This window comes from Oncorhynchus mykiss, chromosome 19 (genome assembly GCF_057628025.1).
Source record: "Oncorhynchus mykiss isolate SJ-2025 chromosome 19, ASM5762802v1, whole genome shotgun sequence".
Taxonomy (NCBI): domain Eukaryota; kingdom Metazoa; phylum Chordata; class Actinopteri; order Salmoniformes; family Salmonidae; genus Oncorhynchus; species Oncorhynchus mykiss.
In genome coordinates this window covers 22,058,824-22,072,070 of record NC_143040.1, presented here as the reverse complement: position 1 = coordinate 22,072,070, position 13,247 = coordinate 22,058,824, and the positions used below count along the sequence as shown (strand labels likewise).

The window sequence follows — 13,247 nt, the reverse complement described above, 5'->3', positions numbered from 1 at the left end:
GTCAGCCATCTCCCTCCTGATAGGAGTCAGTGTAGCAGTAACAATAGCCAGTCCTAATGACAATACTAAGCACACAAACACTTCACTACACTGAGTCACCCTCCCAAGGCAACCCAACCTACTCTCTAGCCTCTCTGACACGTCTCCCATCAGTAGTGTCTAAAGAGGAGCCTACTCCCAGGTAAACTCCCTTACCACTGGTCCACGGTCATCCCTCATTTCCATTCTGATGAAGAACCAGTATCTTTTGCGTTATACAGACCACGTGTCTCTATAGTTCAGTACATTTGGTGTTATCTAGTCTGGCCACAGCTTTCCGCTCCACCTTGTTTCACTCTGTTTCAAAACGTTTTCTCCCTACTGAACACCCACCTCTGGCCCACCCACTCCCCTGTACATCTGCCTCCACTGGGCATAGTTCATTATCAGTACCTTTGGTGTTATCCAGCCTGGCCACAATCTTCTGCTCTGCCACATTCCATATGATGAGCAGGTTGTCAGCGCTGGCGCTGGCAAACACCTCGGGGTTGTGTGGGCACCACGATATGGCCGTGATGGTCTTCTTGTGCTCTGACATGATGGCTCGAAGCTTGAACTCATTGTATCTGTGGTCCAACTGCATGGGTGCAGATGGGAACGACGAGGAATACATTGGTATTGGTGTTGCATATGTAAACAGATGGGGTGGCAGAGATAACGATAGATAAGGAAAACGTCAATGGCAGAAATCACTTGCAGATTAGACATCTCTTTTGAGTGTCCTTTCGACAGGGAAGGGAGAGAGCACACGCAACGAGAGGCGCACGCATGCCAACACGGGCGCACACACGCGCATGCGCGCACACACGTCCACAGGCACACAGACGCACACGCACACACACCGATTTTTGCCAAGCTAATTACCTGGTAGACATATATAGCAAGTGTTGCACAGTAAGCGAACCGGTCTTCACTGGCAGCACACACGTCTTTGTTCCAGGGCTGGCACCCGGCAGCCAGCAGGCCCACCTGTTTCACCTGGGACATCTTTATCTGCGACACACAGAGAAGAGGAGGAGATGGACTACACCAGAACACAGGCAATGATCTGTGATTCTTATTCATGGATTGAGGGATACATTCAGGTCTAAAGCATGTTCTATTCTCATGTACATCAGTCTTGCATTTCAGAACTGATAATAGATTGACATGGCTTATTACTCAGCTGTAATAGACCGTTCTCACAATAACAGCGCAGTAGCCTTCAATGAGTACTGATATGAAACGTAGTTTGACGTTTCAAATGGAGCGCCAGTCACTTTGTAACCAAACAGATTCGAGAGATGTTGTACATGAATCAGTGAAAACTCCAGCATGTATGTTGGTATCACTCAGAGGAGGCACACAGCAACAGCCTTGAGACAGTCGGGTTCCCCCTAATTACATCTCTCTGTCTCTGTCTCTGTCTCTCTGTCTCTGTCTCTCTGTCTCTCTGTCTCTCTCTCTCTCTCTGTCTCTGTTCCTGTCTCTCTCTCTCTCTCTCTCTCTCTCTCTCTCTCTGTCTCTCTCTCTCTCTGTCTCTCTCTCTCTCTCTCTCTCTCTCTCTCTCTCGCTCTCGCTCTCTCTCTCTCTCTGTCTCTCTCTCTCTCTCTCTCTCTCTCTCTCTCTCTCTCTCTCTCTCTCTCTCTCTCTCTCTCTCTCTCTCGCTCTCTCTCTCTCTCTCCGCATGACATAACAATGTTACTTTTTATACTTACAATTCGAAAATAATAAGAATCAAAATTGTCAACGGGACAACAGTAACAACAATAACCAAGGGTCAAAATAACCATACATTCAACAATAACAATAAGCATACAGTAGAGGACATGTGCAGGTCTGTCAGACACTGTCCCTCATCTTATGGCAGACAGCAATGTAGTGCGCTGCCAACCCACAGCTCTCTGCGTCCTCCCCCAACAGGAAGGGTAGCTACTCTCATCAGAGAGGTCTTTGAAACCTTGAAATGTTGAAATCTCTCTCTCTCTGTCTCTCTCTCTCTGTCACGCTCTCTCTCTCTCTCTCTCTCGCTGTCTGTCTCTCTCTCGCTGTCTGTATATCTCTCACTGTCTGCCTCTCTCTCTTGCTGTCTCTCTCTCTCTCTCTCTCTCTCTCTCTCTCTCTCTCTCTCTCTCGATGTCTGTCTCTCTCTCTCTGTCTCTCTGTCTCTCTGTCTCTCTCCCCCTCTCTCTCTCTCTCTCTCTCTCTCTCTCTCTCTCTTATATATATAAAGTGAATATATAAAGTGAAATAAACAATAAAAATTAACAGTAAACATTACACATACAGAAGTTTCAAAACAATAAAGACATTACAAATGTCATATTATATATATACAGTGTTTTAACAATGTGCAAATGGTTAAAGGACACAAGATAAAATAAATATGCATAAATATGGGTTGTATTTACAATGGTGTTTGTTCTTCACTGGTTGCCCTTTTCTCGTGGCAACAGGTCACAAATCTTGCTGCTGTGATGGCACACTGTGGAATTTCACCCAGTAGATATGGGAGTTTATCAAAATTGGATTTGTTTTCGAATTCTTTGTGGATCTGTGTAATCTGAGGGAAATATGTCTCTCTAATATGGTCATACATTGGGCAGGAGGTTAGGAAGTGCAGCTCAGTTTCCACCTCATTTTGTGGGCAGTGTGCTCATAGCCTGTCTTCTCTTGAGAGCCATGTCTGCCTACGGCGGCCTTTCTCAATAGCAAGGCTATGCTCACTGAGTCTGTACATAGTCAAAGCTTTCCTTAAGTTTGGGTCAGTCACAGTGGTCAGCTATTCTGCCACTGTGTACTCTCTGTTTAGGGCCAAATAGCATTCTAGTTTGCTTTGTTTTTTTGTTAATTCTCTCCAATGTGTCAAGTAATTATCTTTTTGTTTTCCCATTATTTGGTTGTGTCTAATTGTGCTGCTGTCCTGGGGCTCTGTGGGGTCTGTTTGTGTTTGTGAACAGAGCCCCAGGACCAGCTTGTTTACGCCAAGGTATGTATAGTTTTTTGTGTGCTCTAGGGCAATGGTGTCTAGATGGAATTTGTATTTGTGGTCCTAGCGACTGGACCTTTTTTGGAACACCATTATTTGGTCTTACTGAGATTTACTGTCAGGGCCCAGGTCTGGCAGAATCTGTGCAGAATATCTAGGTGCTGCTGTAGGCCCTCCTTGGTTGGTGACAGAAGCACCAGATCATCAGCAAACAGTAGACATTTGACTTCAGATTCTAGTAGGCGAGGCCGGGTGCTGCAGAGTTTTCTAGTGCCCGCGCCAATTCGTTGATATATATGTTGAAGAGGGTGGGGCTTAAGCTGCATCCCTGTCTCACCCCACGGCCAATTTTAACCGCACACTTGTTGTTTGTGTACATGGATTTTATAATGTCGTATGTTTTACCCCCAACACCACTTTCCATCAATTTGTATAGCAGACCCTCTTGCCAAATTGAGTCAAAGGCTTTTTTGAAGACTTTGCCTTTGTTTTGGTTTGTTTGGTTGTCAATTAGGGTGTGCAGGGTGAATACATGGTCTGTTGTATGGTAATTCGGTAAAAAGCTAATTTGACATTTGCTTAGTACATTGTTTTCATTGAAGAAATGTATGAGTCTGCTGTTAATGATAATGCAGAGGATTTCCCCAAGGTTACTGTTGACGCATATCCCACGGTAGTTATTCGGGTCAAATTTGTCTCCACTTTTGTGGATTTCCAAATATTGGGGAAGATGCCAGAGCTGTTGATGATGTTAAAGAGTTTTAGTATAGCCAATTGTAATTTGTTGTCTGTATATTTGATCATTTCATTAAGGATACCATCAGGATACCTTTTTGGATTGGAGGGTTTTATTTTGTCCTGTAGCTCATTCAAGGTAATTGGATAATCCAGTGGGTTCTGGTAGTCTTTAATAGTTGATTCTAAGATTTGTATTTGATCATGTATATGTTTTTGCTCTTTGTTCTTTGTTATAGAGCCAAAAGGATTGGAGAAGTGGTTTACCTATACATCTCCATTTTGGATAGATAATTCTTCATGTTGTTGTTTGTTTAGTGTTTTCCATGGATTCATGGAATTCTTCAAGGATTCTTCAATTACATTGAGCTGATTTCTGACATGCTGTTCCTTCTTTTTCCGTAGTGTATTTCTGTATTGTTTTAGTGATTCACCATAGTGAAGGCGTAGACTCAGGTTTTCCGGGTCTCTATGTTTTTGGTTGGACAGGTTTCTCAATTTCTTTCTTAGATTTTTGCATTCTTCATCAAACCATTTGTCATTGTTGTTAATTTTCTTCGGTTTTCTATTTGAGATTTTTATATTTGATAGGGAAGCTGAGAGGTCAAATATACTGTTAAGATTTTCTACTGCCAAGTTTACACCTTCACTATTACAGTGGAAATTGACCAGGAAATTGTCTAAAAGGGATTGAATTTGTTGTTGCCTACTTGTTTTTTGGTAGGTTTCCAAACTGCATTCCTTCCATATACAGTGCCTTGCGAAAGTATTCGGCCCCCTTGAACTTTGCGACCTTTTGCCACATTTCAGGCTTCAAACATAAATATATAAAACTGTATTTTTTTTGTGAAGAATCAACAACAAGTGGGACACAATCATGAAGTGGAACGACATTTATTGGATATTTCAAACTTTTTTAACAAATCAAAAACTGAAAAATTGGGCGTGCAAAATTATTCAGCCCCTTTACTTTCAGTGCAGCAAACTCTCTCCAGAAGTTCAGTGAGGATCTCTGAATGATCCAATGTTGACCTAAATGACTAATGATGATAAATACAATCCACCTGTGTGTAATCAAGTCTCCGTATAAATGCACCTGCACTGTGATAGTCTCAGAGGTCAGATGAAACCAAAATTGAACTTTTTGGCAACAATGCAAGACGTTATGTTTGGCGTAAAAGCAACACAGCTGAACACACCATCCCCACTGTCAAACATGGTGGTGGCAGCATCATGGTTTGGGCCTGCTTTTCTTCAGCAGGGACAGGGAAGATGGTTAAAATTGATGGGAAGATGGATGGAGCCAAATACAGGACCATTCTGGAAGAAAACCTGATGGAGTCTGCAAAAGACCTGAGACTGGGACGGAGATTTGTCTTCCAACAAGACAATGATCCAAAACATAAAGCAAAATCTACAATGGAATGGTTCAAAAATAAACATATCCAGGTGTTAGAATGGCCAAGTCAAAGTCCAGACCTGAATCCAATCGAGAATCTGTGGAAAGAACTGAAAACTGCTGTTCACAAATGCTCTCCATCCAACCTCACTGAGCTCGAGCTGTTTTGCAAGGAGGAATGGGAAAAAAATTCAGTCTCTCGATGTGCAAAACTGATAGAGACATACCCCAAGCGACTTACAGCTGTAATCGCAGCAAAAGGTGGCGCTACAAAGTATTAACTTAAGGGGGCTGAATAATTTTGCACGCCCAATTTTTCCGTTTTTGATTTGTTAAAAAAGTTTGAAATATCCAATAAATGTCGTTCCACTTCATGATTGTGTCCCACTTGTTGTTGATTCTTCACAAAAAAATACAGTTTTATATCTTTATGTTTGAAGCCTGAAATGTGGCAAAAGGTCGCAAAGTTCAAGGGGGCCGAATACTTTCGCAAGGCACTGTATAGCATTTCTTAATGTTACTCAGTTCCTTTGGTTTTGATGCCTCATGATTGAGTATTGCTCTGTTCAAGTAGACTGTGATTTTGCTGTGATCTGATAGGGGTGTCAGTGGGCTGACTGTGAACGCTCTGAGAGACTCTGGGTTGAGGTCAGTGATAAAGTAGTCTACAGTACTACTGTCAAGAGATGAGCTATAAGTGTACCTACCATAGGAGCCCCCTCGAAGCCTACCATTGACTATGCACATACCCAGCGTGCGACAGAGCTGCAGGAGTTGTGACCCGTTTTTGTGAGCAGAGCCTGCTGCAGGAGTTGTGACCCATTTTTGTGAGCAGAGCCTGCTGAGTATCTGGTACATGCCATTGGCTAGGGCTAGTGTAAGAGTGGGGGTTGGGCCTGTTTGCCCGCTCACTGCCTGGGATATGTGTGACTTCCATGATAAGCCCCTCTTTGCGGGAGTGGGGGGCATGGGGTGGGAAAGAGGGGCATAGGTCTGATCTGAGGGGGCCTAAATGGGGTGTGGGCATGGTTGACGTGGGGGGGTGTTGATTGGTTGGGATGGGGGTGTGGATGTGGCTGGGGGTGCTGTGGTCTGGATGTAAGTCCTCTTGGGGTGGGTCCTCTATGTGTAGGTTCAGGGGGGGTCCCGCAGGTCTGGGAGAGTGTCTCGCTGGTCTGGGCGGGGTGTCTATTGATCTGTTGCTCCTGTGTGAAGTGTTTGGGATACGTTTGAGAGCGATGTCCTTTAGAGTCCGGGCAAAGGTATAGAGGCTGTTCAAGTCCAGGGTGGAGTGGTGGGCCAGGAAAACATTTGGTTTTGAGGCACAGTCACGGGAAATACTTGCGTTACCCGTTGTATTGTGGCAGGGTGGAAGTCTTTTCGTGGGAGCAGGATGGAGATAACCACTTGTGCGTTGGGGAAAGTAGAATAAGCTTTTTCAATCACTCCCTTCAGTGCTGTGGCCACCCTTTCCTGCTGTGCTCTCAGGTTGTTTGTGCCTGTGTGTATTATTACGTGGCTAGGTGAACCTAGTTGGTCCTCCTACAGAAGGTCTAGGGCGCGTTGGGTGTTTGGACACCAGAGTTTAGACACACTGTGTTTGGGAAAAAGGTTTTTTTCTTGTATATATTTTCCATTTGAGTCCATGAGGAGAACAATCTGTGTCTTGTGTATGTCATCAGTGGATGTGGGGGGGTTGTCAGAAGGGCTATCAGGGTGGCTGACAGGGGGGGTGCTCAGAGAGGGTGAGAGCCGCTGGGCTTGGGGTTCTGGTGTGGACTGTTCTGCTGTGGTGTCAAGACTTTTGTCGGGTGCTGAAGTGGGCTGTTCTGCTGGCTTCTCTGTGGGGGTGGTCACCTCTCTAGTGGGTTGTTCTCTGTCACACGCCATCCCCCTCAACTTCTCCTCCAGCAGTCTGATCCTCTCCTCTCGTGCTCTGTTCTTCTCCTGCTCCTGGTCTTTCTCCTGTTGAAGTTGTCTCACCACTGTCCAGAGTGCAGATATGTCTCTTGCTACCTCCAGCTTTCCAGGTCTGGTTAAGAGAGTGTTGTTGTGCTGGACTGTTGTCTGGGTCTGTGCTGACTGGAGTGTAATCACCTGCTGTTCCAGCTCCACCTGCCTTACCTCCAGCTAGGTAAATGTATCCTTCATTTCAATGAAGGGGTAGTACTCTGTGCTGGGAGGTTGACTTTCCGCTGGGGGTGGCTCGTTTGTGGGGTTATATAACGAAGAAGTCTGGTCTGACCCGCTCGGGGTGGGGGTATCTTTCTCAAGGGTGAGCTTCTCCTGCTGGGCTAATTTTTTGATTAGGTGAAAGTCCAGCTGAAACTGTTTGGGGTTGCCCTGTACCATTACTGTTCCAGACGTATAGAGATTTATATTATCTGACTCAGAGTCCTCGTTGTCAAGTATCCTGAGTTTCCACCCCTCGTTAACACGCCCTCTCTTAACAAAGGGGTAGTGTGCTAATATAGCACTGTGCCATGCCAGGGGCTGGTTTGTGTGGAAGATAAGGTTGCTGATGTTCCCATTTTTGTAATAGTCAGAAAAAACTGTCTCTTTGTCATCTTTTCTTGCCTTATCATTCTTTACATACACAGGGTACTGTATTTTAATGACCTCTGAACAGCGGGAGGCAGCTTCTCAGGCCTCTCCATTTGGTTGGGGTAGACTGTTTGACTCTCATGCCATTGTTGGGCTAAAGGGCTTTGACACCTCTCACTTGACACGTCAGTGCTAACTGAAGCTGTATCAAGCTTGGCAGAATCATGTTAACATTCAGACTTTATATAGTAATGTTGCGTATTTTTCTTCTTGGCTTTTGGAAAATCAAATATAGTTTCAGACTAAACATTACTCACTCAGTTCCAGGTTGGATGGTGTTTTCAGATTTCTGTTGTTTTTCAGAGAGTTTGCTGTATAGAATAATAATCCTTGGTAGTTGTAAACCTTCCAGGTGATTCCGTAATTCCATCCAAAATCAGGTTGTAGGTTTTGAGTTTTGATTTGAAGTGAAGGTTATGTTGTAGAGGGTAGCATCCTGTATATGTTCCTGACAAAAAAAAATCCAAGTTTATCGAACTCTAAGTCTATCTTTTTTAAAGAAAATGCTGAAAAATGCAGGAGCTCATCTGATCATGACCTCTAGCCTCTCTCTCTCTCTCTCTCTCTCTCTAACTCCATCGCTCTTCTATTTTTTTGTATTGAACTGTTGTTTATTCAAGGGAACCCATAGAGACCTGAGACTCATTTGCCATGGTGCCCTGAGGACAACAATGCAACAAATTCAAAATGATCCATACAAATAAAATAATCTTTACAGAATTACAGAATCAACACTGCAATCAACACAAATACAATTATTTACATGAAATCCAAACAGTTTCAATTATCATTAGATTCATTCAACATTAAAGTCCTGAATTGCCCTACAGGCGCCAGAGAGTCAAGGTGTACATGTAGGGAGTTTTGTAGGCTATTCCAAAAAAATGGGGTGGACTAAAACTGAAGGAGGATTTACTTAGATCGATAAGTACTAGTGGAACCTTGAGAGTTAACCATCCCTGTGAACGGGTTTGGTGTCCCGCATTTTACATTTCGAACAGTACGTTTGGTAGGTCGGAACCTCTACGGGACCGGTGTCCCTAAACCAGGAAGGTTGTCGCTCAATATGCTCTCTTTGTAAGCGAAAAGGGAGTCATGGCGTGATCTAGGCGACTCTAATGAGGACCAGCCAACCTTTCGATACAGGATGCAGTGACGCGTAGTAAAACTGTAACTTGTGATGAAGCGAAGGGCGCTGTGGTCGACGGCATCCAAAGGTTTAAGAGTAGTGGCTGCTGCATCGCGATAAATGGTGTCACCGTACGTTTCTTAAACGTCAAATTACTGTCAAATCAAAAGCCCAGATAATTATAGGCGGGAACCTGCTCGATTAAAGAACCATCCAATGCATAAATGTGTAAGCCATCACAAATATTTCTACGAGAATTTAAAAAACAGCATACATTTAGTTTTTCCGGCATTAAGTACCAATTTAAAATCGACAAGGTCCTTCTGCAAGGAGACTAAATCAGATTGCAGCTCCAACATAGCCTGGTCAGCCGTAGCGACAGTAGTGTACAGTGACATCTGCATACAGATGAATGTTACAGGTTTTTGCAGATAGACCAATATTATTTATATAAATAGTCAAGCGGACAGGTCCCAAAATCCCAAAGTCCTGTAGATCCTAATCTGTCTCATTGATAAAATAATGTATACGTTGAAAGATAATGATAGAATAATTCCACTCTGAAACCTTATAACCGTGTGAAATTGATTAGAATCATAAAAATTATAATCTGATGATGTGTATAGTTTTAGTCAGAATTAGGTCAAACAATGTATCTGTATAGTGGAAAAACAAGGCGTAGTTTAGGATTTGAACTTGTATGTGTGTGCCGAAGAAAAAAAACGAGAACAGTTCAACTGTGTTTGGACATACCTGGCTAGGCCTCTGAGGAACCTATGATAGCATAGGGAGTACTTCTCAAGGTTTCCCTCATCTCAGGGGAACGGAACTGTCGGCTGGGTAGTGATAAACAGTGGTGAGAACTATGGAGAAGGATCAAACTCAGCTACTGTGTGTGTGTATGTATGTGCGTAGGATACCTACTGTTTGTGTGTGAAGGTATGTGCGTAAGGAGCCAGTATAAAATTGATGTTTTTGTACAACGGACTAGGACGTCCTCGTGAATAAACATTTTGACTATTGTAAACTGAGAAATCTGTCTGTTTCATTTAAACCAGAATCTTACAAACTCTGGGTTGCAGACTGAGTAGATTAATTGAAGTTTATGAACATTGATAACAAAATTCTCATAACACTCATGCTACAAACCAGACAGAAACAGAACATAGACAAAACACATAGACAAAATGCATAGACAAAACGCATAGACAAATCTCATAGACAAAACACAGCTTGACTCCTCCTCTTCTCTCTCCTCCCCTCATTCCATCTACTCCTCCCCTCTTTTCCCTACCTTCACGTCGGCATCGTTCTTAGTGTACCACTCCAGATTGTCTGTGTCCATTTTCCAGAAGGATCTCTTCACCCTCTAGTCTCTCCAAAGCAAGATGAACTAGGATTGCTGTTACAGGGAGGGTAGCTAGCTAACAGATGAACAAAGCTCTCTGTTACAGGGAAGGTAGCCAGCTAACAGATTCACAAAACTCTCTGCTACAGGGAAGGTATCCAGCTAACAGATTAACAAAACTCTCTGCTACAGGGAAGGTATCCAGCTAGCAGATTAACAAAGCTCTCTGTTACAGGGAAGGTAGCCAGCTAGCAGATTAACAAAACTCTCTGCTACAGGGAAGGTATCCAGCTAACAGATTAACAAAACTTTTGGTTAGAGGGAAGGTAGCCAGCTAACAGATTAACAAAGCTCTCTGTTACAGGGAAGGTATCCAGCTAGTAGATTAACAAAACTCTCTGTTACAGGGAAGGTATCCAACTAACAGATTAACAAAGCTCTCTGTTACAGGGAAGGTAGCCAGCTAACAGATTAACAAAGCTCTCTGTTACAGGGAAGGTAGCTAGCTAACAGATTAACAAAGCTCTCTGTTACAGGGAAGGTAGCCAGCTAACAGATTAACAAAGCTCTCTGTTACAGGGAAGGTATCAAGCTAGCAGATTAACAAAACTCTCTGCTACAGGGAAGGTATCCAGCTAGCAGATTAACAAAACTTTTGGTTAGAGGGAAGGTAGCCAGCTAACAGATTAACAAAGCTCTCTGTTACAGGGAAGGTAGCCAGCTAACAGATTAACAAAACTCTTGGTTAGAGGGAAGGTAGCCAGCTAACAGATTAACAAAGCTCTCTGTTACAGGGAAGGTAGCAAGCTAACAGATTAACAAAGCTCTCTGTTACAAGGAAGGCATCCAGCTAACAGATGAACAAAGCTCTCTGTTACAGGGAAGGTAGCAAGCTAACAGATTAACAAAGCTCTCTGTTACAGGGAAAGTATCCAGCTAACAGATTAACAAAGCTCTCTGTTACAGGGAAGGTAGCCAGCTAACAGATTGACAAGGCTCTCTGTTACAGGGAAGGCATCCAGCTAACAGATTAACAAAGCTCTCTGTTACAGGGAAGGTAGCCAGCTAACAGATTGACAATGCTCTCTGTTACAGGGAAAGTATCCAGCTAACAGATTAACAAAGCTCTCTGTTACAGGGAAGGTAGCCAGCTAACAGATTAACAAAACTCTCTGTTACAGGGAAGGTAGCCAGCTAACAGATTGACAAGGCTCTCTGTTAGAGGCAAGGTAGCTAGCTAACAGATTGACAAGGCTCTCCGTTAGAGGGAAGGTAGCTAGCTAACAGATTGACAAGGCTCTCTGTTAGAGGCAAGGTAGCTAGCTAACAGATTGACAAGGCTCTCCGTTAGAGGGAAGGTATCTAGCTAAACTTACAGAGCTGAGGTGTGGTGATGTTGTCACAGCGAAGACAGAGCCGGCGAGTGAAGAGAGAGGAGCCTTGTGTGTACGTCTCAGAGATAGATACGGAGGAGTGTGTGTATGTGTGCGTGTGTGTATGTGTGTGTGTATGCACTCATTGACTGGTGCAGTGTAGTTGTGTGTGTGTGTGTGTGTGTGTGTGTGTGTGTGTGTGTGTGGGAGACAAGTGCAGCCCCCGATGGTAGCCAGGCAACTGCAGCTCCCTGTATTAAAATTAGTGCCTTTTAACTCTCCCTCCTACACACACACACACACACACACACACACACACACACACACACACACACACACCCCGATATACACATACATATGTGAACCTACCATGTACCATGATGATGATAAATCCCCTACCTCCACACACCTATGCACAATGCATGCACACACAAACATACACGTACCTACACACACTCAGGGGCGTAACGTAAACAACACACACTTCCTCGCCCTAACCCCCTGACTGCACACCTCACCCACACCCAGTCATGTTAGTTGTTTTCCTCCATTCTCTCTCTGACTCAGTGTACAACCCAGTGTCCATCTCCCCCACACCTCAAACCACCGAACTAACCCACCGTTCCCCCTTGTCATCCCTGGATCCAGTCTCCTGTGTAGCTGGCTCTCTCATCCGTCAGATAATGGTAACAATGCAATCAGCGTAATGGCCCCTGCTGATAAGGACACAGTGGAGAGATCCCTCACTGGGTCTAGAGAGGCTAGCAATCTCTATTATAAAGCCTCAATCTGCATGACAATGATGGTGGAAAAAGACAGGATGCTGGAGATAGAGATATTCCTGACTTTGAGTATGGGATTGGTCTTTAAACTCATCTGAGGATCTGAGATTGGTTGAGGGGCCTTGGAGGGTCCTTGTATGATATTTTACAGCGAGAGAGAGGAGAGAGAGGAGGGAGAGAGAGAGAGAGAGAGAGAGAGAGAGAGAGAGAGAGAGAGTTTGTGTGTGAGCGGGAGTGTGCGTTCGGAGCAAATGGAATGGCATCAAACACATAGAACCCATGTATTTGATACCATTCCAACCATGACCACAAGCCCGTCCTCCCCAATTAAGGTGCCACCAACCTCCTGTGGCATCCATGTATGTGTGTGTGTGTGTGTGTGTGTGTGTGTGTGTGTGTGTGTGTGTGTGGACAGGACAGGACAGGACAGTAGATACGGTAATGACTAGAGACACACTAGTCTCTAATTAGCAAGAGAATGACAAATGTACCTTCAACTAATGAATGAATGGATTAGATGGAGAGTCAAGTGGTAGCTCAGTTGGTAGATCATAGTGCTTGCAACGCCATGACAGTATTACCCGGACCACCCATATGTTAAAAAACATGTATGTACGCATGACTGTAAGTCACTTAATGGTATATGTGTTATTCTGTGTGTCATGTGGTGGACATGGGTGGAGGAGAGGTGAATGGATGTGTAGGTGGGTTTGTTCAGTGATGCCAGGACTATGTCCGTGATCGGACTCACATCCCAGCACCCTCGGCTACGGGGGTGAGAGACAGAGAGGAAACTTGGTGCAGCGTTACCTAGGCGATGGAGGCAGACTCAGGAAAGCTGTTCAACTGGAGTAGCACTGAGCACTGCTT

General features: G+C 44.2%; 1 protein-coding gene across 3 annotated transcripts in view; it reads right to left on the bottom strand.

Moving 5' to 3' along the window:
• LOC110498652 (WD repeat-containing protein 17) overlaps window positions 1–13,247 on the bottom strand; it is a 26,250-nt gene extending 13,003 nt beyond the window's left edge. Inside the window, exons 1-3 of one of the 3 annotated variants that reach the window (XM_036954322.2) lie at window positions 13,188–13,247; window positions 904–1,032; window positions 433–616 (exon numbers count right to left, since the gene is read on the bottom strand). In XM_036954322.2, the coding sequence (XP_036810217.2) occupies window positions 433–616; window positions 904–1,026 (307 nt within the window). In that variant the 5' untranslated portion in view covers window positions 1,027–1,032; window positions 13,188–13,247. Of the gene's footprint in view, window positions 1–432; window positions 617–903; window positions 1,033–10,168; window positions 10,578–11,598; window positions 11,836–13,187 lie in introns of those variants that run through there. The other 2 variants (XM_090209582.1, XM_090209581.1) reach the window with 2 other exon arrangements.